The 26,520-nt window shown below is 33.9% G+C and overlaps 1 protein-coding gene across 4 annotated transcripts; it reads right to left on the reverse strand.

Moving 5' to 3' along the window:
* Positions 1 to 1,428: 1,428 nt before the first annotated feature.
* LOC126976124 (putative histone-lysine N-methyltransferase 1) lies at positions 1,429 to 26,143 on the reverse strand. Of its 4 annotated transcripts, none has more exons than XM_050824319.1 (6): positions 26,055 to 26,143; positions 18,294 to 18,455; positions 17,336 to 17,518; positions 8,353 to 8,573; positions 2,856 to 6,594; positions 1,429 to 2,762 (listed from the first exon to the last, which is right to left on the reverse strand). In XM_050824319.1, the coding sequence occupies exons 2-6, from the start codon at positions 18,367 to 18,369 to the stop codon at positions 1,840 to 1,842; spliced, it is 5,142 nt and encodes a 1,713-aa protein (XP_050680276.1). In that variant the 5' UTR covers positions 18,370 to 18,455; positions 26,055 to 26,143; the 3' UTR covers positions 1,429 to 1,839. The 4 variants fall into 4 exon arrangements, with proteins under 4 accessions (XP_050680276.1, XP_050680277.1, XP_050680279.1 ...); XM_050824320.1 differs by having other exon boundaries at positions 18,294 to 18,434; positions 26,055 to 26,073; XM_050824322.1 differs by lacking the exons at positions 18,294 to 18,455; positions 26,055 to 26,143 and adding an exon at positions 19,498 to 19,598.
* Between the last annotated feature and the right edge of the window lie 377 nt (positions 26,144 to 26,520).

Below are 26,520 nucleotides of genomic sequence, written 5' to 3' on the forward strand. Positions count from 1 at the left end.
ACTTTCTGTGTGGTCTACAAACAATAGCGAATGTAAAAACTTACTTTCATTATTTTTGAGCAAAACGCAAAAACAACCGAATTATTATTGTAAGATTTAATTCAAATTTTCATTTATGAATAATATAAGAGATGCAGGCATAGTACATTTCCTGCTTTATAGCGTCGATGCGGACAATGTGTCAGCTACTACAAGCTGAAGGCCTACTCCTAAAATCGATATTCGATATATCGTGGCATTAGTCGTGTCAAATCCTACTCTTAGTTACATCGTATTCAATGTCGAAACGATGATTGAACGAACGAAACAATCGGTATTATCGGTTCTAACCCTACTCTTAGTTGAAAATGTCAGAAACGAATATTCGAATTTGACAAAATAGTCAAACGTCACTTTTACGATAATCTCAACGACACCTCCTAGCTGTCGTTGCTATTATCGTTTCAAGTTGTATAGATATATTTGCCATACAATATAATAATAGTTAATAAATATAATATATTTAAAATAATTATGTGTGATTTACTTTACAACAGGATCTTTTTACTACCGAATAATTTAAGTCATTTTGTTAATCGTGCGTAGAAAGTAATGCAAATAGCCGCCTGAGAAATAGGAAGTGCACGAGAAGGGTTGTTACTTTTTTTTAAATTTAATTATCTGCAAGTTTTGTATTATTTATTCAATTTTAAGTGGTTATATTATATTCATTACATAATTTTTGAATATTTATATTTTGTGTAAATGATATCAAACTGGTGGTGCAGAGTCTGGCATGTTCTAAGGACCATGCCAGACTCTGGCGCTAAGGCGCCTTAACTGTGTTTTGACTTTTGACACTTATCAGCGACATACAGATAATATTTAGTATTTCAAGGTTTGCGCATAATTCATTCACTCTAACATCGTAAAAAAATCAAAATATTAGTCTATGGTTATGATAAACGTTAAGGAATTCGAACATTTGTCAGAGTAGGGTAGTTGCGATATATTCGGAGTATTGTCGTACGTTCCGAATGTATCGTTTTCGATTTTACGAGTAGACCTCCGGGATAAAATTTAAAATCTTGTTGAGACTAGGGATGTACAGTTGTAAATAAGTTAATTGTAATACCTAATATTACTAACTCAACCCTTTAAACTCAATTATCACGTGGTGTCTTTAAGAATGTATTTGTAGTGAGATTAATAATTACTATTAAGTTAATATATTAAGTGTAAGTATTATTTGTGATTTAAAATTGATACCTTATGAACTTATGATTCAGAAATGTGTATAAATTTGAGGTTTAAAATTTGTATTTTATTAACTATACCTTTTTGGGAAGTAGTATTTTTTCACAGTATTATATAATTTATTTTCTTATCAGAAATAAATAGTAATTTGTCTCCATGAGTAAGTTGTGTGTATACAAAATAAACTCAAAAAAGGCATAATATAATATATATTTCTCTTTTTTAATAAATTACATAAAGTTCAACTTACCAATTATTATTAGATTCATCAGCTGTACAAAGTGTACAAGATCTTAATTGTAACATATAACAGACAACACAACACTGTATAAATTTTAACTATTCGCCATATTTAACAAAAATAAACAAAATAACTCTAGCTTAGTTTATATAATGCTATAAGGTACACACCACAATACTGTCACTATGCATCTTAATTAAATTGACCTAGCAAACAATCAATAGGATAGTATTGAAACATTTACAACAAAATTATGGTTGACTTTTTAAGCAATAGTAAATATTTGTAAATAGTACACATTTTTTCGCCACTATGCCGCCCTATCAGGCGTTTATGACACAAATAAAAAGCTGTACTTATCATTAAAGGCTTTCTGTAAATGAAGTATTAATTCGAAGGTCAGGAACACTATTCCTTCTCGGTTTGGTTTTGAGTAGTTCAGTGTAAGATATTAAACCGGATGCGTTCGCGTCAAGTCTCGATTGATATTTTGATGGATCGGTTGTCGGCAAATATGGGTATTCGCTTAAATAAGTCTGAGCATTTTTCACCTTATATTCTTTAGCGAAATCAGTGAGTTGTGACATTGTCATTTCATAAGAGTTTAGTTTATTGTTAGAATTGATGTTCTCCATGGATTTGAAAGCTTCTAAAACAGCCTTTTTATGAGGAATACCCCGTAAACTGCCTTGTCTACTCAGTCTTCCTTCCATAACATCTTCAAACAAATCATCAACATTAAATTTTTCAGATATTTTCATTAGTTTCTTACTGTCAGGGCCCTCTGCGTGATTTTGCTGCATTTCTTGCCATATCCTTGAAATTTCTGAAGACGGCATTGAGTGCGATTTTAATTTTGCTTTCTTGCCTTTGGCTCTTTTTGAATTACTGGCCTCAGTTCCTTCGAGAGATTCTATTGATGAAGTGTTTACAACAATCTTACATTCTTTTATTTTTCTAACATCTCTTAATTCTTCCAACGACTGAAAATATTGTTTAGCCATTTTAAAGCGATCCTTGTAACCATCTTGATTGATGTCATCTGGTTTCGTTGAAGTAGACCTCATACCTTCACCATTTTCAGATTTCTTTTCGATTATTTCTAATTCAATATCTGACAAACTTGAGTATTTTTTATCTTCTTCATGAACCAGTGCACTATCGACTGAACAGCATCTCGTGGGCAAATTTAGAAGTGACTCATTCATTGTTAAATTGTATTGGCCACTTACAGGCAAACTGTTAGAATTAAAAGAGGTTGTTTGTTGTGATTTGCTCGGAGTTCCTGTAATAAAATATTTCATATTAAAATTTATGTTTATTTATAACGAATTGTTTTAACCTTGTTATCTAAATAAACATTGTTTTTCTTGCTTACCTGGAATTGAACTCGAGCTGTACGTCAATTTACGATTTGTGGTGTTGCGTAAAGGTTTTGTTACTCGAGAAACATCCTCATAAAGCAATATAAAGTTCTTTACATTTATTTTGGGAAGCTCTTCAACCGATTTATATTTGTGGAATTTCTCATCGTCGTTTGTATCAGATGTTCTGCTAAATATATCCAGTTCTGATTTACTAAAAGAGTTGTTATCGTTAGTCTGTTTCAAATTGTAAATGATTGGTTCAGTACATTTATTTAATTTATTTGAATCATCTATCCATTCATTGCCACGCGTTTTTTCTTCCATCTCTGTGTTTGTGTTTTCTTGTAATCTTAAAACTATTTCGTTACTATTTTCTAGCAATATCATAGCATTTTCATTACTCATACTAGACTTTTCAAAACATTCAGATTGTCGACTAAAATCGTTGTTTTTATTGTCAATATTAACTTGAATTTCTGGTTCTGTGCCGCAGTTCTCTAAATCTTCTTTATCTTGCTTTTGCCTTCTATCACACACATCCCTTTTAATATTATTTTCTATATAATTTTTTGTTGGGATTTTATTCTGTGTCTTATTATTTTTTGTAGAAGTTAACTCTGTAGAGTTTGAATATTTATGAAAGAGGGAAATTCGACTAGATACTAAGCCGCTTCCGTTATTAAATTGTTGTGGTTCAGAAATGGGTTTGTTGTCGGAGTATGATTTACCTAGGAAGTTTTCTATTTTGCTTATGATATGTTTTCTGGATGTGCCAAAGAACCTTTTAGGGCACGTTTCAAAAGCTTTGAATACTTCCTCTGATAATTCATTTCTTGGTGTGGTATCAGTTTCAATATCTACAATGTCAATATTGACAGGCGTCGAGACAGTTGTTCTATCTGAATGCTTACTATCTTTAATATGATTTTGACAAGATTTATCTTGGTCCTGCATTTCGAAGTGGGTATCCCAGAGAGATGTCCAATTTTCCACTCGTTTCACGGTATTTCCCAAACATGGTTGTTTTTCTATTTTTTCATCTCTTTCATTCTCTAAAGTTAAGAAATTCTTTACCATTTGCTTACCTTTTCTTTTGTTCAATGAATCGTTATACTTTAAATGCTTTGAATAAGAACGCCTTCTTTTTAGCTGAACTTTTGATTCTTCAAGCCTTTTCGCTTCTATTTGACGAATCTTTTCATCCCAGTATTTCTTTTTTTCTAGTACAATATTTGATTGAACTTGATCGCCAAACTGAGTATTTTCTTTTGATTTTCTTATTTCGCTCATTTCGTTTTCTTCCGCATGAAGGTATTGACTTGCTGAAACTGATTCAGTATCAATTATCTGAACCTCAGAAATCGCACCTTCGTTTTGTCTCTTGTGTCTTTTCATATCTGTTTTAACTTCAGATGCGGAATCGACACTGATTTTGTTGTTCTCTGTAATGTAATCCATCTCAGATTTATGTGGGATGGTGTTTACACTAATTGAAGAAGAGGAGTCATCGTTGTTGGAAAAAATATCATCGTATATTTCATTTAGTTCACCAAATGCTTTTGACACTTCTTCAAGTTCCTTTTGGTCAATGGTATCCTTCATGCTGGAAGAAACAATTTTTTCATTCTCTTCGATAATTGGCGTGAATACTTGGCGCTTGAATTCCAATTTGTTACATCTCGATTCGTCAACTGTCGTAAAATCATCGTATTCCTCAATGCTTTCGGAACTGTTATCATCATTTATAAACGAAGATATATTTCTTAAGGAAGTCTCTGACACAGAACGGTTGCTACTATTATTATTGTTGTCTGGGTTACTAGAATTTTCGTCAATGCTGACATAAGCTGAATCCCATAATTCTTTTGGTGACATATCTCTACTACGTTGTAAATTACCCTGGCTCAGAAAATTATACGTATCGGATCCCAAGCTATGAAATGGAGAAACAGCGAGAAAATCCTCTTTATGATCGAAGCTATCTTGTGTTGATAAGAATGAAGATGCGTCTTTCTCTCTAACACAATAAAGATCATGTAAACTCTTAATATTTCTAGATTTTTCAAAGGATAATGATAATATATCTTTTTCTGACTGATTTAAACCTACCAGAGGGGGTAGGGATACAGGTGCTCCAATAATGAAATCAGTTAGTCGTTCCTTCTCTTTGTACGATTCATTTTCCAAAACAGAAATAAAAGGGTTCGTTGCCCGTGTATGTTTTATATTATTTGATTGAGAATCTATATTAATCTTATCAAAGCCATCAAAATGTACATTGCTATTTTTACTAGTTTCATATAATAGTCTTATTTCAGTGGATTCTGAAACAGTCAAAGGATTTCTAAAAGATTGACTTACTTCGTTTTGCGAGTTATTTGTTTCGTATTCATTAGTTATGAATGATCCAAAGGATTTTTCAATTTTATAGCTGGACTCGTAAACATCACGTGTAAAAGGATTATTTGTAGATTGAGTATCTATCGATATAGTGTCATCGTCGTCTGGGATATACACGTTTTCGTTACATTCAGATACATTATCATAATTAATATTTTTTAAGTTATCTGCATGGGATTCCTTCGTTTTCGGGCGTTCGGTAAATAGCGAAACAGAAATGTTTTCTGGTATAATGATTTTATCACGGTTAGTATAATAAAAAGGATTATGGTCATAAATTGTTGAATTAACTACATCAGGGATAGCTTTTGGATTTTCTTTAGTATTTATCATTTCAATGTCCTCATTTTTAATGTCTTTCCTGATTATGTTACAAACTCGATTCATTGTCAAAATTTTGCGGGCAATATCGTAAAATTTCTTAGCCTCTGTCTTATCAGCGTTTGAAATATTTTGTGTAACAAAATCACAGTTTATCTTTATTTTGTCTTCATTTGGCGACGAATCCACAAAAGTAGTATTCGATTCCAATAATTTTTTAGCGTCATCATCGGTAATCCTTTCTAATGATCCATTTTCTTTCAGAAGCATTTTTTCGGTTACAAAGTCTACTATGCGAAGTATTGCTTTTCTATCAGATTTTATATCAACAATGTCAATTTCTTCTCCATCTTCTAAAGAAAAGCTATCTCTTTCCAAGGTTTTAATAATATTTGTCGATGCAGTTACATTGAAAGGTGAGCCAACTATATTTTGTCCTCTACTTGTTATAGTGACTTCATATTTACCTTCAATAGGTACAATGTAGCCAATTCTTACGTGATCGGAATGTCTTTCGGTTTCAATTTCGATATCGTATTTCGTTTTAGGGATATAATATGTTTTTTTCATGTCATTTTTCCCATAGCTTCGTAAATAAGCAGTGCCTTGTGTTATGGGGAGAACATTTTCTGTGTAATTGTTGGATTTTGATTGGAGACCCAACAAAGTTTGTCGAATTAACTGAGCCTTCCCTAAAATTGGAGATACAGTTGCCGTTCCGAAGATATTTTTTGGTCCCTTAATAAATATTTCAACTTCTCCTGGATCAAGTGATTGTTGAGCAGTTGGATATATTTTAAAATATGTTTTATGTTTTATATGGGCTGCTGTGAGACCAGAACCCCGAGCGACATACTCATATGTCAGATTTGCAGCGGCAGTGGTAGTATTAGTTGATACTGGTTTTGGCACGGTTGGTGGTGTTAATTTTGCCATAGCCAATCGTATCTTGTCTAAGTAGTTGGTAAGTTTCCATTCTTGATGTTTACTTAATACATCATTAGACTCTAGTTCTTGTTTTGTAAACATCTGGAAAGTAAAAATATTAGTTATCATCAGTTAGGTACAATAAGTTTCTAGCTGCTAGAGGAAATTTTATCAATAAATAATCCCACATATAAAATTTTAACGTTTCAATAATGTCGATAAGATCAAATCAAAATCAGTTTATTCAAGTAGGTCACGAAAATGACACTTATGAATGTCAAAAGAAATAAAATATTTTTCTTATTGAATCTACCGCTACTTCGTAAAGGGTTGAGCTAATGAGAAGAAGTAGCTAGAAACTCATTGCCACTCTTTTATATCAAGATTTACAGATAATTTCAATTACAATATAATATGTAAAATGATGCAACAAATACATTCAAACGTCAAATAGTCAATGTCTTACACGAGTAAGTCAAAAAACATAAATGTAAATTAATACAAAAGTTATTGAGTACAGTAGCTGCATCATCCACATACACCATAAATCAATAAAGGTATTCTGTGAGCATTTTATGAGCGATTATAAATAAATAAACATGTATATATCCATACATATATATGTATACACAATAACTTTAAAGAATCTGAAACCGAGTCCCCGGCAACAGGATCATCCCGTCACCACAAGCAGCGCCCGTTCACGAGCATGACGCATGAGCCAGCCATCGCCTCCCTCAACCATATTTTAGGGAAGGGGACGACCCGTCCCATGTCGCCGCCACGAAATTTGGCGATCGAAAATGTTATAGGTACCGGGTCAAGTGGAAGCCCTAATACAACTTAAGAAAAACAATACAACAAATGTATATGAAAATCGCAATCATTTTGAGACCACATTAGAAATATTAGATTTATTGTTAATTCTCTCTTCAGTTCTTATGTTAATACAAAAATAAAGTAATTAAATATCATATATGAATTCATGATGATAATATGTATAGAGCTATTATACTTTATGCGTAAACAAGTTTTTGCAACAGAACTATAAATTTATTAAACCTACATATTTAGGATTATCTATATAATGATTAAGTCAACTTTTTCATTCATCTTTGTTTTATTTTAGTGGCAGTAGAATAGTAACAACAAAATGATGATTAATTACGACTTAAGATTCTTGGTTGATACGACCATTCAAAATACGAATACATATTTTTGTATGCTGTAAACACCACTGACAAATCAAATAATAGGGATATTACACCCCATTTTCATTTTGTATTCTTCTTTAATGTACGCAGGCGTAGCGTAAGCGTGCCTATTGCTGCTGGTCTCTATCTGTTGATATGTTATTTTCGAATACTGGATTTGGTCCGGCCGAACCATCGGACGCGTTCCGATAGCAGACTATAGCGCATTAGATGGTATGTCGCATTGTCCATCAAACAAAACTATTAAGCCGGACCAATTGGTGCAAGGCGCCCACGTGCACTGGACCGACCGGTCGCGGTGGTCTGGCCGTACCAAATCCCACCATGTGTTTGGGCTATAACTGAACTTACAATTTACATTTCTCGGACTTGAGAAGTTTCTCGGACTTCACAGTTGAATGGGATTACAAACATCAACGGTGTTATTATATAAAATTATTTAAACATGTTTTAGACAAGTGTTTTGTTTAACAGTGTCTAACTATTCAAGCGACTTCTTATCGCGATTGACGCTAAACAAAAGGACACGGATTTGTAATAGAACTTTTTTTAAACAAGTGTTCAATACATTTTGTAATGACACCACAAATTATTAGTACCTATTTAAAGCAAAAGCTGAACCAATGTGTTTCGACTTCGTACTAACCGGTGGGACTCCAAGATAATGGTCGGCTATGTCCTGCGCATGTTCCAGAGTTAGTTTGATGGGGGGATGCCCTGCGCAGGCTCCCGGTAGAGCCCCGTCCAACAGGCCGCACAGTATCCATCCATGCCGCCATACCGTGTCCAAGTCTCCAACCCTCACATTGCCAGCCTCTGAAAGCCATTGTATCACCGCTTGTTTTTGTTCCTCGCTCGAAAATATAACTGAAAGGAAATTTTGATTTTTTTAATGCCAATTTTCAGTTATAAAGTGGATCTCGTTAGAAAATATTTTTAAAGGAATTCTTGAGAGATTACTAAGTACCAATTTTAATAGACAGAAAAGTGTGTCACTCGATTTATCTTAATTGATAGCATCAATAAGACAAGATTTTTCCATAAACTTGTCATTGTTGCCTTGTTAATTCTAAAAATTAAATATTTAGCCTTTAAAAATATTTCAACGGCTGGTAGTTATTATTTTCTTTCATAATATTGAATAGGTGAACAAAAAACAAACGAAGAATACATTATAAGTTATTTTTAATCATATTTTCCGCCCATAGATGTATTCGTAGTAGGTACATAGTGACACGGTTTCGACCCGGCTTCATATCGATACGAAGCGCATTTTATTTATAAAAAAAGTGTGTGTATACTTATTTATGCATGCAAGTAGTTATACTTCTTTGGCGTAGCAAGACAAATCCTTAAAATTATTTATTCGTCGTGCTATTCCACGTTTGCAGAAAGAACAATATTGTAAAAATCGTGAAATAAATTATTGAATATGGGCTTGAACCCTTTGCCTGTCCTAATAATGGACGAAGAAACCAAAAAAAAAAATAATTAATGTCGCAAACGACAGAAAATTTCTGAAAACTTTTATTTTTAGATGTCGTTGTGCGCGCGCAACGTAAAAGTCAAAGAAGTTTATCTTCAATAACATCAAAAAGGTACAAACGTCATTATGTTTTGCTTTTATGTCAATGTTATTTTGCAGTTATAAACCTATTTAAATATGATATTTTGACTTGGTTTCGTCTTGTTACCAATGCTCTAAATAAATAAAACAAACAATCAATGAATTTTGTCATAAATGTGTTAATTGTCTTCTTAATGTTAAAAATACAATATATTTTAATAACCAACTTCAACCTGTTACTTTAGTGTTGCGCGCGCATCTTAAAATTTCACTCTCATTATTTTTTCATAACGCGCCTAAAGAAGTATAACTTTAATAATATATTTTTATACGTAATAACACGTATCACGTTATTATACGTATTACACAACAGTTGCATAAATAACTAATTCAGTTCAGGTTCCGAATCTTGTATTTAGAACCCGTTTCAGACAGTGACAGTTGACACACGACTAAAATGCTATCAGACTGCGAATGATATTAGTCCTTAAATGTGTACAGAATGTCATTACTCCCTATAGAATACTATAGATCCCAGACAACGATATATTTAATATTACTTTGTCAAATGAAGCTAAAGTTTGTTGATAATTTAATTTGAATCCTATAAACTTACATCGAAAGTTCATTTTCCACAAATGAATCCACATAATTGAAAACTTTGGGTGGTTTTATATATTGGCAATTTTTGTTTAGCGATATATTTAGTGCTTTGAATGTAGCTATGTTTATGACGTTTATGGTGTCCCGATATATTTGATTACTTTGGATGACGCTGATCTATTTGGTCACTTTCGGTGAATCGATGTACATGGTAACGATGGGTGTTGCCATGTGTTTGAATACAATGGGTGACACTATCTTTTTGAATACATTTTTTATGAAAATAAGGAATGCTACGAGCAGGACGTTCAGCTGATGGTAATTGATACGCTCTTCCCATTACAATGCAGTGCCGCTCAGGATTCTTGAAAAACCCCAACATAAGATGTTACTTAAGTCTCATTTGCCCAGTAATTTCACTAGCTACGGCGCCCTTCAGACCGAAACACAGTAATGCTTACACATCACGGCAGAAATAGGCGCTGTTGTGGACCCATAATCTAGCCGGCATGCTGTGTAAAGGAGCGTCCCACTGGTAAAAGCTATATATATAGGCTTTATATATAACGTATCGTAGAAATGTTTGCGCCTACCGTAAATTTTTTATATGTCTTGGTTATTCTTATTGATATTGTCTCAGTAGTGTGTTACCAAATCCTGTGCAGAACAATTTCAAAAGCAACGTTACACGAGATTTATTACGCAATCTAAATAAAACGTGACCATTACAGAGCATAAACTATTTAAGTACAGATTATGGGGATTCACCGCTCTGTAAAACGTGCTTTAAAATAACTGAGGCGTGATATTATGTCAAATTCAATGTAGCTCGTATGTAATATGTTGAAACATTGGCGTTCTCAGAAAGATAAATCTCATTTACAACAGAAATAAATTTATTTGCTTTTTATATTTATATATATTTATACTAGAGGACCCAACAGACGTTGTCCTGTATACAAGTGTTAGATTTGAAAAATCAGTCCAGATTTTAGAAGATCACTAACATACGCAGAATAATTATATTATATGGACTGTATTGAGAATCTTAAAAAATCATCGGTCCAGCCATTTAGGAGGTAGTTCAATTGTGAATCTAAACCATCCTCGAATGCACTTGAACACACACAGCAAAGTTCATTCAAATCGGTCCAGCAGCAAACGGCTCATAAAGGAGGAGTTTACTGTCAACACACGTTTAGAAGAATTATAATAATAATAAAAGAAATATAATGTTTTTCTGTAGTCTAAGATTGTTTTTCTATGACGACATATTAAAATTTCATGTTTAACCGACTTTAAAAACAGAAGGAGTTTTGTATGTTTGTTACGTTTTATCGTTTATGGGACGATTTGAACTTTTTTCGTTGGATAGATTACTGCTGACGGTCGCAGCCCCAACTGCTCTTATTGTGAAAAATTGGATGTTACGCTTTTTTTTGCAACAAAACAAGTGTCTGTATGCAGAGAGTATCATTTGATGAAGTGGAAATGATGATGAAGACTATAAAATGGGCAGCGGGACACGATAGTTGGTAAACCGCTTATAACTAACCAAATTCGATCGGAATGAAAATAGTACCATCGAACTAATTTGGTGATGTAGCCGGAATGTGGGCATCGGATTTCCCTTAAAGAACCATGCAGAAGGCCATAATTGAGCTTATAGGGAATTATCATGAGACGTACTCTTTCTATATAGGTGCAAATAGATGTTCTTTAGATTGTAATGTTATAGTAGGTACCTCTTATAAAAAATACTTCTTTTTTGCTTGCTTTATATTGGCATCAACTTCAAAATGGTGTAGATTTTTTACATTTTAGTTACCTTGTTCTCTAGTAAATGCACGTTTGAAGTAATATTTGTTAGTAATTTTTTAACACCTCATAAAGATCCTCTATGTACTCGATAATTTTTAATTTCAAAACTAGGCTATTTATATCTTATTACATAGTTAAGGAATATATAATGGGACCATGAAAAAGTAGTGTAATAAACAACCATATTAGTGTGATATAAATTAAATTTCTTTAATTTTTTTGTTAGAGCTTACCTACTATATTGTCTTTGACACATTATTCTAACCGGAGCGAAATAAACAATATAAGCACATTTTTTTAAACATAAGCCTCATTAAAAAAGGTTCAAGGAGTTCTATAATTGTTAAGACGTCTTGATGGTCAAGGAAAACTCTAAATGGAAATTGTTGCTTAGTCGTAATGTGAGGGTAGTAGTGGATTTTAACTTTCACGAAAGAGCGATATTTCGGGCGGCAAATGTCTCTACTGCTGATTTCCTTGAATTATTCTAAATACAAAAAGGAGAAGTTTAAATATACATTAAGTAAAGAAGTATAATATATTTTGTAAGCGGCCATTTTTTATTAGCTCCACGCTTCATTTGTATCTGTTAGTAAGTATGAAATTAATTGATTTGGAATAAATCATAATGTCTATTTACATTCTGTGTAAAATAAGTTTATTTCAGAGCTAAATTATGCTTGTTTGACTATGCCTTACGGATACAACTACCTACCAACTTTTTTCAGCCACGCACGCCCATTTAAACAATGTGACTGATATATCGCAAGTCTAAGACGCAGATGTTATTCACGCTAAAGTAATAAACCTGGTCTGTTTTGAAGCGTTGACTAACAGAAAGAGGCTCTTACTAAATTCAAATACTTTTGTTCAAAATGGAATGTGACATCACTTATTTAAAAGTCAAAAACTAACACCCATTCCAAAGATGAACGGGCACAACAAACTCAACGGGGCTGGTTTTTTTTTTCATAAAAAAAATGTTGACAATATCATACAAATTAATTAATAGCCTGAGGGCGGTCGCTTCATTCCCAATCTGTGGTATCATTAAGAAAGTCATTTATGTTATAGTAACCTCTACCACACAAACGTTTTGAATATCGTAATACTTATGTTGTGAACATTTTCTGGGATCTTCTTGTAAAAGCATATATACATCGCCCCACAAAAGACTTACTAACTCGACTTAGCCGAGTAGTAGGCGTTACAAGTTTAATGTCTATTCCTGGTGTTAGCATTATGGTTATGACGGTTTCTAGCAGATTCACTTATGTGCCTATGTACATACATTACATTATCAAGAATATATTGAGAAGCAATAGTCATGTTAATTTCCTTAAATTTTGCTCTCAATGATTCTTTAGGACCATATATACGCATATATAGGTTATAAATAGACGTATATATGCGTATATCCTTTACTAATAATGTCAATTTTTATATCCCTAACCAATTAGTGATTAATAAAATAATTGTGATTTTCTTAACAGTTTTTCCTTCGACAAAAGCCTCCTCCAAAGACTTCCATCTTTTTCTCTCTCTTAATCGTCATTCTCATCCATTCTGGGCCAGCCATTCTTTTAAGTTTTCATCTTCGCGCCACTTAATTTGTCACCCTTTGCTTCTTTTACATTCTCTTGAATTACAACTCGGCTATGATTTTTGCCAATTTTTCGCTTTTGTTACGTAGCATATAGCCCCGCCCATTTCCACTCTAACGTTTTGCGCACAGTTTTGACATCTTTGAATTTAGTTCTACTCTTTGTTAGTCTAATTTACCTCTTCTTTTAATCTTCATTACACTACTTTTGATTTCGTTTTTGCATATTTCAATTTATTTTAAACATTTTTTCTGATAATGGGCCCATGTGTGGCAACAATGTGTTAGATCATTTGGCATGGCCTCAGCTATAATGTCAATTTAATACCATCCACGACAGTAACTAGAGCAGGTACGTTGACATTGTTCCATAACCCAGTAAGTACCTAACTTCGTTTCTAAGGCCTCTTTGGTCTTATGCCGGGTCCATATATAACTAATTCGGCGAAAGCATTCATAAGAGAATGTTGCGAGGCGATTCGTTTTTTTTCTTTGTATGTGTACGGTCTTACTGGAGTCACAGCAAAATGAATCTATAACCATGTAAACATCTATTTGTTACGCTCTATAAGTTCCAGTTTACTGTTTAGGGTCAAAGAAAGCATAAAATTTGATCCGACATTGTTTTTCAATTTTCGCAGTGAAACTCAGGTAAGAGTATAGACTTGGAATATTATATTAATTAGCGTATAGACAAACGGACAGCCCGATAATGATTGACCAATTTTGATTTGTCAATGTGTGCGTAAGCTAGTGGCTACTCAAAATACTTAGGAGCTAATATCAAGCGTGGCTGACTGTTTACGACTTGTCAATCAAAATCGGTTACAATAATTGGCTAGCGCTTAGCAGAATGGAACCAGTCCATATGCAAATTAAGCTGAGTATTTGAGATCCAAAGTCAAAAGATATTGTTTTGTTTTGTGACTTTTAGTATATTTTTTGTGTATGTGTTCAATATCTTTGCTACAAATACGAGAAGTGAACTGGTTTCTTTTTAAATTAGAAATATCGGATAAGTTTTGTTTGGGGTAAAACAGTTATTTTCTTATGACTTTGTGGACTGGGTCCTTTCTGCTAAGCGATAGCCAATTATAGATTAGTTTTCCTTTTGTATTTCCGTCAGAGAAGTTCTTCCCTCACCCACGCTTTTCTTGTCTATAAGGTAGCGGCTACTATGTTAGATCATTTATGCGTGTAAATAGAGCCTCTTGCTGCGAGACAACCGATGAAAACAGGCCAGGTTAATTACTTTATTGTGCGTGACAAGTTACGTCTTACACTCGCGATTTGTATGTCACTTTGTACTATGCGTGTATTGTGATTTTTGTGATATGGCGTGCGGCTGCACCAGTCGGGCGCAAATTATTTCGCCAAGATGAAGAAGTTTAGGACAGTAAAATACTATATGAGATACAGTACCGTCGTCCAAGCCACATTCACACAAGGAGTGATCTCTAACTCTGATCTTGTGCAGGTAGACAGGTGTGCTGGAATGACCAAGACGTAAGCTATGCGTGTATTGCTCGAAATAGAGGTTAACTGTCTTTTTCGAAGTTTTCACATCTGTCATAGTCTATCTAGATGTATCTAGTCTATGGGTACGAAGACATTCTTGGGACGCGGCGGGGAGGCGATTCTTAGCGCTCGATTTAAAAGTCGAGTGGCTGAGAATTTGTCACACGCGACAATTTGTCACAATTATTTGCGCATGAATCAAACAAAAGGAATTTTGTAAACCATTAAGATTTTCTACGTTTTAACAGTTGCTAAGTGATATCATCAAAATGTATCAGAACAGAATTTTGGGAAAAGAAATGCCTCGCATACCGTATCAGATGATATTACTTATTATTATTCTTTGACATAAATTTATAAATGTACCTATATGGACCCATATATTTAATTGAATTAAAAAGGATTTATAATTATTTTTACTTGTTTTTAGATTTTCTAACAATTGAATGTCAAAAATAGCAATTCACTGCTTTTTTGACAGCTTTCGAGTGAATAAGTGGAGCGCTCGAAATTTAAAACTTGTTTGAGCGAGACTTTGAAGACTTAAGACATTACAGAAGCGACAGAAACTATTTGCAATGGTTAGAAATATTAAATTATTTAATTTTGCATCCAAATTGTATATAATATACTAATATTCTTTAAATACCTATTTTGCTGATTACGAAAATAGTCGGTCATGCTCTTGGCAAAGGCCAAAAATTATATACGGAGGTACATTGTTAGCACGATTTGTGTGCACTTTGCAAACAATATTTTTATCTTGTTTTTGTCTACCAATTTTTTTTAATAAGAAAAAGTATCGAAACGGGAAAAACGTTCTTTCATGGTTCCTAAAATGATACGTTCTGCCCATTTCAATGCAGAATATTTTATTGAACCATTAGGTTTGAAAATTGTTCTGAGCGGCTCCGTGTTTGCTGCTCACATTAAGATATACCACCATAGGATTTAAATTAATTAAAATTAAATTTACCAGTGGGAGGCTCCCTTGCACAGTATGCCAGCTAAAGTATGGGTACCAACAACGGCGCCTATTTCTGCCATGAAGCAGTAATGTGTAAGTATTGTTGTGTTTCGGTCTGAAGGGCGCCGTAGCTAGTAAAATTCGTAACATCTTATGTCTCAAGGTGACGAGCGCAATTGTAGTGCCGTTCAGAGATTTTGGGTTTTTCAAGAAGCCTGAGCGGCACTGTATTGTAATTGGCAGGGCGTATCAATTACCATCAGCTGAACGTCCTACTTGTCTCGTCCCTTATTGTCATAAAAAAAATATATTATAAGATGTTCAGTCTGATGCGCCCAGTAAATTCACTAGCTACATCCGTTCAAACCGAATTACAATAATGCTAGCACATTACAACTCAGAGATGCTCGAATTGACGGGGATCCAGTGCTCTGTGAGCGGCTAGATGACTCGGCGTTGCATAGTGACGTCGCTTCATTGTGTGTCTTCTATCGCATTTATCACGGTGAGTATTACGAATAGATGTTTCACGTGCCGCCGAATTCCACCTTCGCACAACACGCCACTAATTAAAATATCATCCACCCACCATCTGAATCTGTAGCGTTCCTCCACAGTGCGGTTTTCAAGGAACTATCTTCCACGTTCAACCAAGTTGTGGAATGAGCTTCAGCTTCCTTGTGCGGTGTTTCTGCCAAAGCCTACTAAGCTCTATATTGCAAAAGGCGCTAAACACCATCTCACAGTGGTGTACAGCCAACAAACTGTCAGTCAACGCAGGAAAGACTGTTATTGTGCCATTCACGAGGAAACGGACATTTAACAAACTGAAGTCTCTAATTCACCTTGAACGGCTCTACTTTAGAATTCTCAGATGAGGTTAAGTATCTGGGAGTCACATTCGACCAGAAACTCACATGGAATTCTCACATCGACAAAGCCGTGAAAAAGGCTAAAACAACCTTGGGTGTATGTCGACGTCTGGTTGGGAGACATTGGGGAATGCGCCCCAAGATCCTCCTATGGCTATTCACAGCAATTGTGAGACCAACAATCACATACGCCTCCATTGTGTGGTGAAACAAAGCCAGCCAGAAAATAACTGCAGACAGATTAAATAGCCTGGAGAGACTTGCCTGTATGTTGGTAACCGGGGCCAAGACGTCTACTCCTGGTGCGGCCATTGAAGCAATGCTAAACCTACCGCCTCTTCCACTGTTCATACATCCAGGACGATACGGCATGGGCACCGTCAACAAAACGCGTATACCCTTCTTAAAGGCTGGTAACGATCCTGTAATTCCTCTGGTATTGCAAGAGACGGTTTGTCCTCCTCTACCATAAAAAAACTTCTTCACATCACAAAAGGCGCCGTTGTCACATCCATTTAGCCGACATTCTGGACATGAAAGCCTCCAACTGATTATAATAATTTGCTAAGATTTATCTGCCATCTCATTTGTTTATGAGTAAGCACTTTGGTATTTCCTGTGAAACATTCGGCAAACCGAATATTTGAGGTATCTTTTATATTAACTTAGCTGACTTACGTGATCTGAATGTAGAATCGATGTACTTCAAGATCTTAAAAAAGAAGCTCTGCTGACCCCAAAATATGGTCAGAATAGTTGCCGGTGCCAGGTACCGCAGGGAAGTGATGACCACATCCAGGACTGTAGACCACATTCCTTCCTCCGCCTCCAGCTCAGGGTATTCTGGGATTGTGAATAGCCCTGAAATTTAATTGTAACTTTAAATATTATTTCTGAAATAATACTTTTGAGAATTTTTCTATGAGAAGCGCAATATTCACAATATTGCTAATCCGGGTTACAAATCTCATGTTAATCATGATATGTCTTTTTGCCAGATACATTGCCATCTGAATATGTAAATTTTTCTGGTTGTGGGACTGAATAAAAAAGTAACTAAAAGCAAACGAACCAATGCTCACAAACTGGTGAAACTTTCAAATAATAGATAAATTAGCGCTATATTTTAATAGTTCTTACTTAAACTCCAAAACTTCACCATCTGCATATTTCGCGTACAATAAAACTAAAATTCTTATGAGAATTCTCTGGTTTTGCAAGAGTGCAGGGACAGTTGATCACTTACCTTCATACCATCAGGTGACCTGAATGCATGATCTATTTTGTAAAAAAGATGAAAAGCCAGTAAAGGTATTGAAGAAATGCCATGCCACGTGTTACCTAATTTGCTCTAGTTGTTTTACTAATACTATTACAGTAAATCTTTTGCTATTTTGAATTTATAAAGTATGTTCCACTTTGCTCGCTATGGCGTAGTATAATCGGTTAAATTAAAAATTAAAATGAAAAAATAAAAACTTTTATTTTTTTCCATCAATTAAAAAAAACAACCCACAACTACATCGATAAAAACTAGCGGCCACCACAACTATATGTATGATTTTATACCAAATTTATTATTTATTATAATGTAACCGATTATACGAAACTCAACTAAACTTATAATTTAACTAACCCACACTCCTCGGGTAATCATCCGGGTGAACATTTTTATCATACTCTCTGTACAGTTTCTCGATTCGGTCCGACATTTTTCTTTTAATTACAGGACATCACTTCCACTTAGATTTAATAATATAGTGTGTAGTAACTCGTTCTTAGAAAACTTATGTTGTACCTAATGTATTATGTTTCATTGAAATTAACCAAGAAATAAAATAGTAAAACCTAAGCTTACTAATGTATTTTTACTGATTAATAATCCACAAGTTAACCGTAGTTAAATATTTTGTCTAAATCAATGACTTCAAAATCAATGTAGATTGTAGAATATGTTTATCTATGACGGCTATTGAAATAACGTTAGATATGTTAGATACACTGATATTTTTTTATAAAGTTAAAGAATCACCAGACTTCTTACATTTAATACTTTCGTCTTTGTTGTCAAAAGAAGTTTAGTGAAATCGATGTACTTTTACGGCACTTTTCAATATCGTATCTCTAGTTGCGGATACATTGATGTCATCGTTTAGTGACAACATCTTATCTATCCATAGTTATGTCCAATATAGTTATAGTCCAATGCTTTATGTCGATAGGTTATTGAAATGTAAGTAAGAGTAAAAGCGTAGATTTGTCGTTAGTAACATACCTACTACGGATATCTTGAGCATTACGCATCAACATGATGACATTACCTACTACTTGAAATTCACAACTCAACCGAATCTGAGTGCTTTAAATTAACACTGACATGTTAAATAAATAATATCGTTTATTAAGTTATTATATACTTACGTATTTATTAAATGTGCCCCAAAATTTATTTTATTGTTTTATCAACAACACATAAATTTAAATGGAACGTCTACCAAGTATGCTGTTAAAATAATGTTTTCTCATTTTCGTTTTTTGTACGATTAATTATATTGGGAATAAATAATATTTATAAATTTTGTACTCATTATGGAGATTTTTTAATCTCTTAAAGAATAGCCTCTTACACACATAATTTATTTTATTTTATATAAGTATTATGTATTATGTACCTAAATATTTACTTTGATGGAGGCTAATTGGTTATATTGTGTTAAAATCACACGATATTAAATAGAAATTAAATATCATGGAAGCTTTGTAGACTTAAAAAAATTATGCCATGTAGTTAGGAATAAATTATTAACGGATTTATTTATAACTATGCTTACAATACTTACGCTAAATGTACGGGTTTTAACGTATTAATATAACAGTTACCATAGGCGAGATCGGCACTAGACTGACCAATTTCATTAGTCGTTTAATAAACACTGCAATCTTATCATTATAACTTTAACCATTAAGCAAAACTAGTCCTTATGTTATTCGCGAATGGACTATAATTTCGATTCTTCTTGTATGCACTGAACATACAATAGTATGACCAAACAAGATTTTCCGATAGCGGAGATAAGGAAAGTGAATGAATTAAAGTTATTAGCGCAACATACAATCTCTCAAAGTACTGTTAAACTGTATTTGTTCAGTGAGGCACGGACTCGATATGTAAGACACAATACAGTCAACAGGATTATCATTGACAACGCCTTATCTAAGTATACAGATTATCTGCTTAACTCTGGTTAGATTTTTTAAGCATTGCGTAAGCAAAATATTACATGAAATTGAAGTGACAGTGGGCAGGGCATATAGTTGGACGGACAGATGGCTGTTGGGACAATAAAGTCCGCGAATGGCGACCACGTTTTTTTATGACAATAAGGGACGAGACAAGGACTTTCAGCTGATGGAAATTGATACACTCTGCCCATTACAAGCAGTGCCGCTCAGGATTATTAAAAAACCCAAAAAGTCTGAGAGGCACTACAACTGCGCTCGTCTACTTGAGACACAAGATGTAAAGTCTCATTTGCCCAGTAATTTCACTAGCTACCGCGCCCTTCAGACTGAAACAGTAATGCTTACACATTACTACTTCACGGCAGAAATAGGCGCCGTTGTGGTACCCATAATCTAGCCGGCATCTGGTGCAATGGAGCACTGGTAAAAACGTACCGGAAGTTAAGATCGCAGGAATACGTTGGATGAGAGTAGCGCTGGACCGATCATCGTTGAGATATTTGGGAGAGGCTTTTGTCCAGTAGTGGACGTCCCCAGCTGACATGATGAAGCAACATATTAAGTTAAAAGGTTACTTATTCAAATTAACAGAATCAATGGCTAAGAAAATGCAGACAACATGACGTTATATAGGTCTCCTTATGGTAAAGAGTTCTTCAATACATCTATGTAGGTAATAAAGTCGTAATTACGAAGCCTGGCGTTTAACTACATTAAATATAAAAAAATATACATATCTTATGTCCCGTGGCCAAAATAATAGTTTTTAGAATGTCTTTTTATTTGTTTGTGCGTTATATAACACGCGAAGCTTGGAAACCGCTAATCCGATTTAACTCCGATTTTCATTGATGTATTATGGCAAGATCCAATCTGAATATTTAATGGGACCAGCCTAAATTATGGCTACATACAACCGTGACGCTTATAAAATTTTGTGAACAATTTAATGCGACTAATGATGTCATAGTCGTAAAGATTAGAGTTGCCATTGTTAGAAACCTTCGGTTTGAAGTTTTATATCTCTGTGTACAATGGTTAAATCTCTGATAAGTAACTTGGAAAATTCACAGAATCCATTCTTTTTTATAAAAGTTCAATATCACACAAAACAAAAGCAAGGTTCTTCACATGTGTTTGCTAAAACTAGATCAAGTATTTAGTTATTATTCGGCATTAAGTAATGTAATTAAACCCCGTGTGATTCGGTTGGTTTTGCAAGACAGCCTGTAAAATATAATTAACCATAAATTATTTTCTTTAGGAACTAAAAAAAATATTGTTATTGTCAGCCCTGAAAGACTTACTTGATGGCAAGTGGTCACCAGACAATTTAATCAAAAATAACACTTCAAGACAATGAATCTCTATTTCTAAATAACACATCACATAGTCAAAGTCAAATAAACTTAATTAAATTAGGCTTATAGACCAGGGTCGACAATTATGAAACCAAAAAAAGAATAGTAGGATAAAAATAGGAGGGTGTTTTGCTCAAATAGAGGTTAACTATCAAACTCATTTTTTTTCGACTTTTTCACAGTCTATCTAGACGTATAAATGATTTATGTGTTCAAGTAGGTATTATTGTGTTTCGGATTAAAGCTCGCCATAACTAACGCAATTACAAAGTGACGATGCCGCTTGAAATTTTGTGTTCAATCAAAAATCCTGAGTGGCACTGTCATGTAGTGAGCACGACTTGTCACCTACAATCAGGTGAAGTTACGCTCCTCTCGATTTTTTTCTCATAAAATCCGATTTATTCCGTCCAACAATATTTTATCTTAAAAATGATTGAATAGTTACGCACAAGCCAAGATTACCATCAAAATAACAATGAGAAAGTCGAAGTAGGGAAAGAATCAACATTCTGCCCCCAAAAATTTATGTTGACGCATCAATGCTCTTGATCTATTCTACAACAACTATCTCCGCGATTGCGATCATAAATTATTTGTAGTTCCTTTGTCTATTGCGCGAACTAAGTCTGCAGAAGGCGCCAATCCCTTTCAATTTTAATGCATTTGATCTTAATTGCGATTCCATTAGCTTTTTCTGAGAATAACGTATCTTACAGTAACTTTAATTAATGAATTTGCAACCGTACTGTACTAATAAATAATATAAAAATAAAATATTATAAAGTATTTACCTTCTTTACCAAAATTTGTTTTTTTATATTATCTAATACACACGTGATCGACGCCAATCACCTTGTGGTGTCACTTATGGAGGCTGCGTTAACACAACGATTTGATAACATAATAGGATTTTGTCCTAACATCTGATTTTAAACTCTGTTTGTATTCAGTTTAGGCCTTTAAATCGAATGACTGCATCACCAAATATCTCAATGTAAGATACTCAGAGAAGCGTGTTTATTTCACACATTTAGAGTAATATTATGTTTGTATTATATTCGTTGCTCTACATAAATATTTATATATTAAATGGCAGTTTTAATTAAACTACTCTAAAATCTGAGATCCTAATTGTCTTTACTAATCTAGGTCGTGTTTCCATTTCATTAAACGTCGTTCGGTTAGCAAAATAACGACTTGTTTTTTTTCTATAAGTAAATATAAATAAATAAAATTATATTATTATGGCCATAACGTAAAATTTTGATAATATTGTTCGTGTAGTGGTATAAATACGTATTTGGCTAATGAGAAGCGGGTTGCAAATTCGATATCCACTGGGAACATTGCAGGTGTTGTTTTGTGAAAGAAGTATACACCGGGTGGTAGGTGTACCAACTAACGGCCGTATTCAATAACCTATCTATCTTTACTTTAAGTCACAAGAGGTAGACAAATCTGTCTTTTTACGCTTACTTACATTTCAATAACCTATCAACATAGAGCATTGGATTAAAACTATATTAGATATAACTATGGATAGATAAGATCTTGTCATTAAACGGTGACAGCAATGTGTCCTGCTGTTAATAAATAACCTCCGACGAGGCATCACTTCACAAAGCGTTTTCACACTGAATATTATTTGATAGCGCCATCTATAAAGTAATTGAGATGTACATTTTTTTCTTTTAAAAGTACGAGATGTAACCCAAATATCTACGTTTCTCTCTCAGAGTAACATTTGTTTTCAAAAGAAGAAATTTAAGACAAATAAACTGAAGGAATCCACTCTGGATAATAAAATGACATCAAAGAAAACACAAAATATCGATCTTCTAATTATTCGGCAGACGTGTACCAAATTACCTAAAAAATAAAGTAATAATTCACTGCTTTCAAGACATTATTGTCGGGTGAAATGAAAAAAAATATGCTTAATTAGCAAAAAACACAGCTGCAAGTTACAAAGACTCAGTTTAGTGATCCATGATCTGTAGTAATTTAAAGTTGTTACCTGTATTTTCCCCAAATACTAAAACATTTAACTAAGCACTTGAGATTGTAAAGATAATGTCTAGAAATGAGCGATGATGAGATTTATATTCACTCACGTGTTCGAACTATAAAATATATTATTATGTAATACCTAAAAACTAGTGTTTTTATTAAATTTAATAATGATCATCGAATCAGAAATGAGGAGATCCGTAGGAGAACCAGATCGACATATCTCAAATGATTGCGAAAATGAAGTGAGTAGGGCACATAATTCGACGGAAAGATGGCCGTTGGGGGAGTAAAGTCCTCAAATGGCAACCACGTACCGGAAGACGCAGTATTGGTAGGCCCCACACAAGATGGACCTACGATCTGGTCAAGATCGCCAGAATACGTTGGATGAGCGCAGGACCAATCGTCGTGCAAATCATTGGCCTTTGTCCAGCAGTGGACAACTTCCGGCTGATGATGATTAAATTGAAATAAGCTAGAATATTATGTAAGTCTGTGTGACATTTTCAGATGAATCGCAAAGAATATTAACAATGTTATGAAAAATATTAATATTCACCATGTTTAATTTGTTACATCCAGTACGTTTTGACTTCATATAAGAAAAACTTAGAACATGTACCAAAACAGGCGATGTCCAAGTCGGACACCTTTAAGGTGTCCGTGCCATCGTACAAATCACTTTTGTGAAAGAAAATAATTCGCGATCTGTGTTTTGTTTGTTTGTGTACTGTTTATGCAGTGACAAACAGTCAGTCGGATGGACAGTTTTAGTGATAGGGTTCCTGTTTATAACTTGTCTGTCATGGGAATCTAAAAATAGTTTTATTACGTACAACACATTGTTTATCAACAATAGATAAGAAACAATAAGTGTCACAAAGATAATAATTAATAATAAACATCACTTTGATGATTAAGATTACAAGTGTTTTTATTTTTGATAAACGTTATTAATAGTTTATTTTGTCAGAGCAAAGACGTGCCTTTTAGTAAACGATTTCTTTCCAAATATTACAAACTGTTGGTCTCAGTTAATCTAACAACATTATATTTTGTGGTGAGCCTTATAACAAACTTCAATAAATATGTCAACATTGGAATACAAGTATCATTTTATCAAACAGCAAGGCAGATAAAATACATAGAAGATCGGTTTGACTTAAAGGAATTCTGAGCACACAAGGAAATCCTGAAAGGCTAAGTCGAAAAAGTCATTCTAGGCACGTCCTTCCTATATGCCTACATGCCATTCTGAAGCTTAGGATACAAATTCAAAAATAAAGATGCACGCATTAAGGGTGATACGGCAATGTGCATTGAATATTGCAGATATACGACGGATAAGAGATGGTCATTGCAGGTGACGAAATGGACCGAACCTGGACTCTAAAGGGAAAGTTAATCACTGAATGGTAATGGTGAAATCGTACAGGATAGCGGAGCTTATACCCTTCACATAAATTTTTTTTAAGTAAAAACTGTATTGCTCAATATAAAAAAAAAACAAATAAAAAAATCTAAAGTTTCCTAAATATTAGCTAAATAAGAAAAGAAAAAACTGCTTGCAATGTATAGATTTTTTCTATCAAGAAGTAGGCCAAATAACTCGGATCACGTGATGGTAAGGGACTAGTTACGTTAGGTATACGTTATACCGCCTAAGCCATTTAGACTAATCAAGGTGTAAGATTAATTTTGTAAATTATTGTCCTCATTTTCAATTTAGGGTCTTCGTACATTGTTTGTCTCATCGTCATTGTCTCGGACCATTTCGATATTGATAATATTTTGTCCGGACATATTCTAAGATAAGATGATAAACATTTACATTTTATACCGAAATTTCTAAAAATTTAATAAGGATGCCTGATATTATCGAATATGGAATTCGAGGTCAAAGTATATCAAAATTGATCACGGAGTTTCATTTGGGAAAACCACTTAAAATGTCGGAACTTTGTTAGTTTTAATAAAGTTACCTTGTATATATACTTTTCTACGATGGTTTCTCTTTCTAGCAGCAATATGATTGAGATCAACTTTTATAAACCAACTTACGACATCTACTGTGCAATCACTGAATATCGTTACCTGGCTACCGGAAAGCTATGTCACTCCAAGACGGCTATGATCAACGACGGGCAAATTATCCACAATTTTAGGCAGAAGTTCAATACGAACCCTCACAAGTTTCCTGTCTGGATAGCGCAAGCTAAAAGGGCATCTAACTTAAATAGGCCTCAGTAAATCAAGCCTTTGCCGATCCTATACACATCCTGGGACACGAGGCCATTGGTACCATGAGAGTGAGGTGCCGCAAAGCTATAACGCTCCAGAAGAAGGACACTAAACACCATGAGAATTCTCCGCATCTTAATGGATAAGGGTCTTGAGAATATGATTTAAGCAAGCGTAACTCCTGTAAAGTGAAGCAGCTTAATCCCTATAGATTGCCTTAACTCCCACCAATCGAGTCTGCGCATGAGGGGAGGCACAAGAATATCATATTTTGTGATTAAATTGATTCAATATTGATTAAATTTACATTCACTTAAATAAATGCATAAGAAACCATACAATTCACTCACGTATTATTGAAAGATAATTTTCACTAATACCTTAAACAATGGATTGCAATTGCAATTAAATTATGTTAGAGTCAACGAAACTAGGACAACCTACGGGCTTAATAATGTATTTTGAAAAAATATATAAATTAGGTTTATACGCATTGATACGCATAAAATGAAAATGGGCTGATGTTATACGAATACCTAGTTAACACAACACATTCACCACTACGTAAGACTACACATTATATCATTAAAACTGATTTGTATGAAACACGACACGTCTGCGAAAGGTTCTGGTGATACTAAAGATAAGGTTTTAAAAGTGGTTTATCAAGTGTTCTATATCTAACGAATAGTCTGTATTATCTTAGAAAATTCTTTTGTTGTGAGTGAATGCGCTACAATATTTTTGTACGAAAATAATTATAACACAAAATTAGTCGCAATTTCACACAAATTATTCGGCCATAAATTATGATTTGACTGCAACAATGGGTTCCAGACAATGATATATTACATACTTAAATACATATGAAAACATCCATGATTGATAAAAAAAAAAATATTTAATCGTATAAAAACTCCTGCACAAACCGGGATTTGAACCCCGGACATAGTTCAGTATAGTCCGGATCGTCGTGGATGTCCACATTTTTGTTTATATTCC

The sequence above is a fragment of the Leptidea sinapis genome, chromosome 39 (genome assembly GCF_905404315.1).
Source record: "Leptidea sinapis chromosome 39, ilLepSina1.1, whole genome shotgun sequence".
Taxonomy (NCBI): domain Eukaryota; kingdom Metazoa; phylum Arthropoda; class Insecta; order Lepidoptera; family Pieridae; genus Leptidea; species Leptidea sinapis.

Bases quoted from the DNA above. Each gene is read 5' to 3' on its own strand.
- LOC126976124 (XM_050824319.1), bottom strand. From the start codon at position 18,369: ATGTCGGACCGAATCGAGAAACTGTACAGAGAGTATGATAAAAATGTT. The intron at 17,519-18,293 runs GTTAGTTAAATT...ATTAAATTTCAG, and splicing joins TGATTACCCGAGGAGTGTGG to GGCTATTCACAATCCCAGAA. The intron at 8,574-17,335 runs GTAAGTCAGCTA...ATTTCCTTTCAG, and splicing joins CGATTCTACATTCAGATCAC to TTATATTTTCGAGCGAGGAA.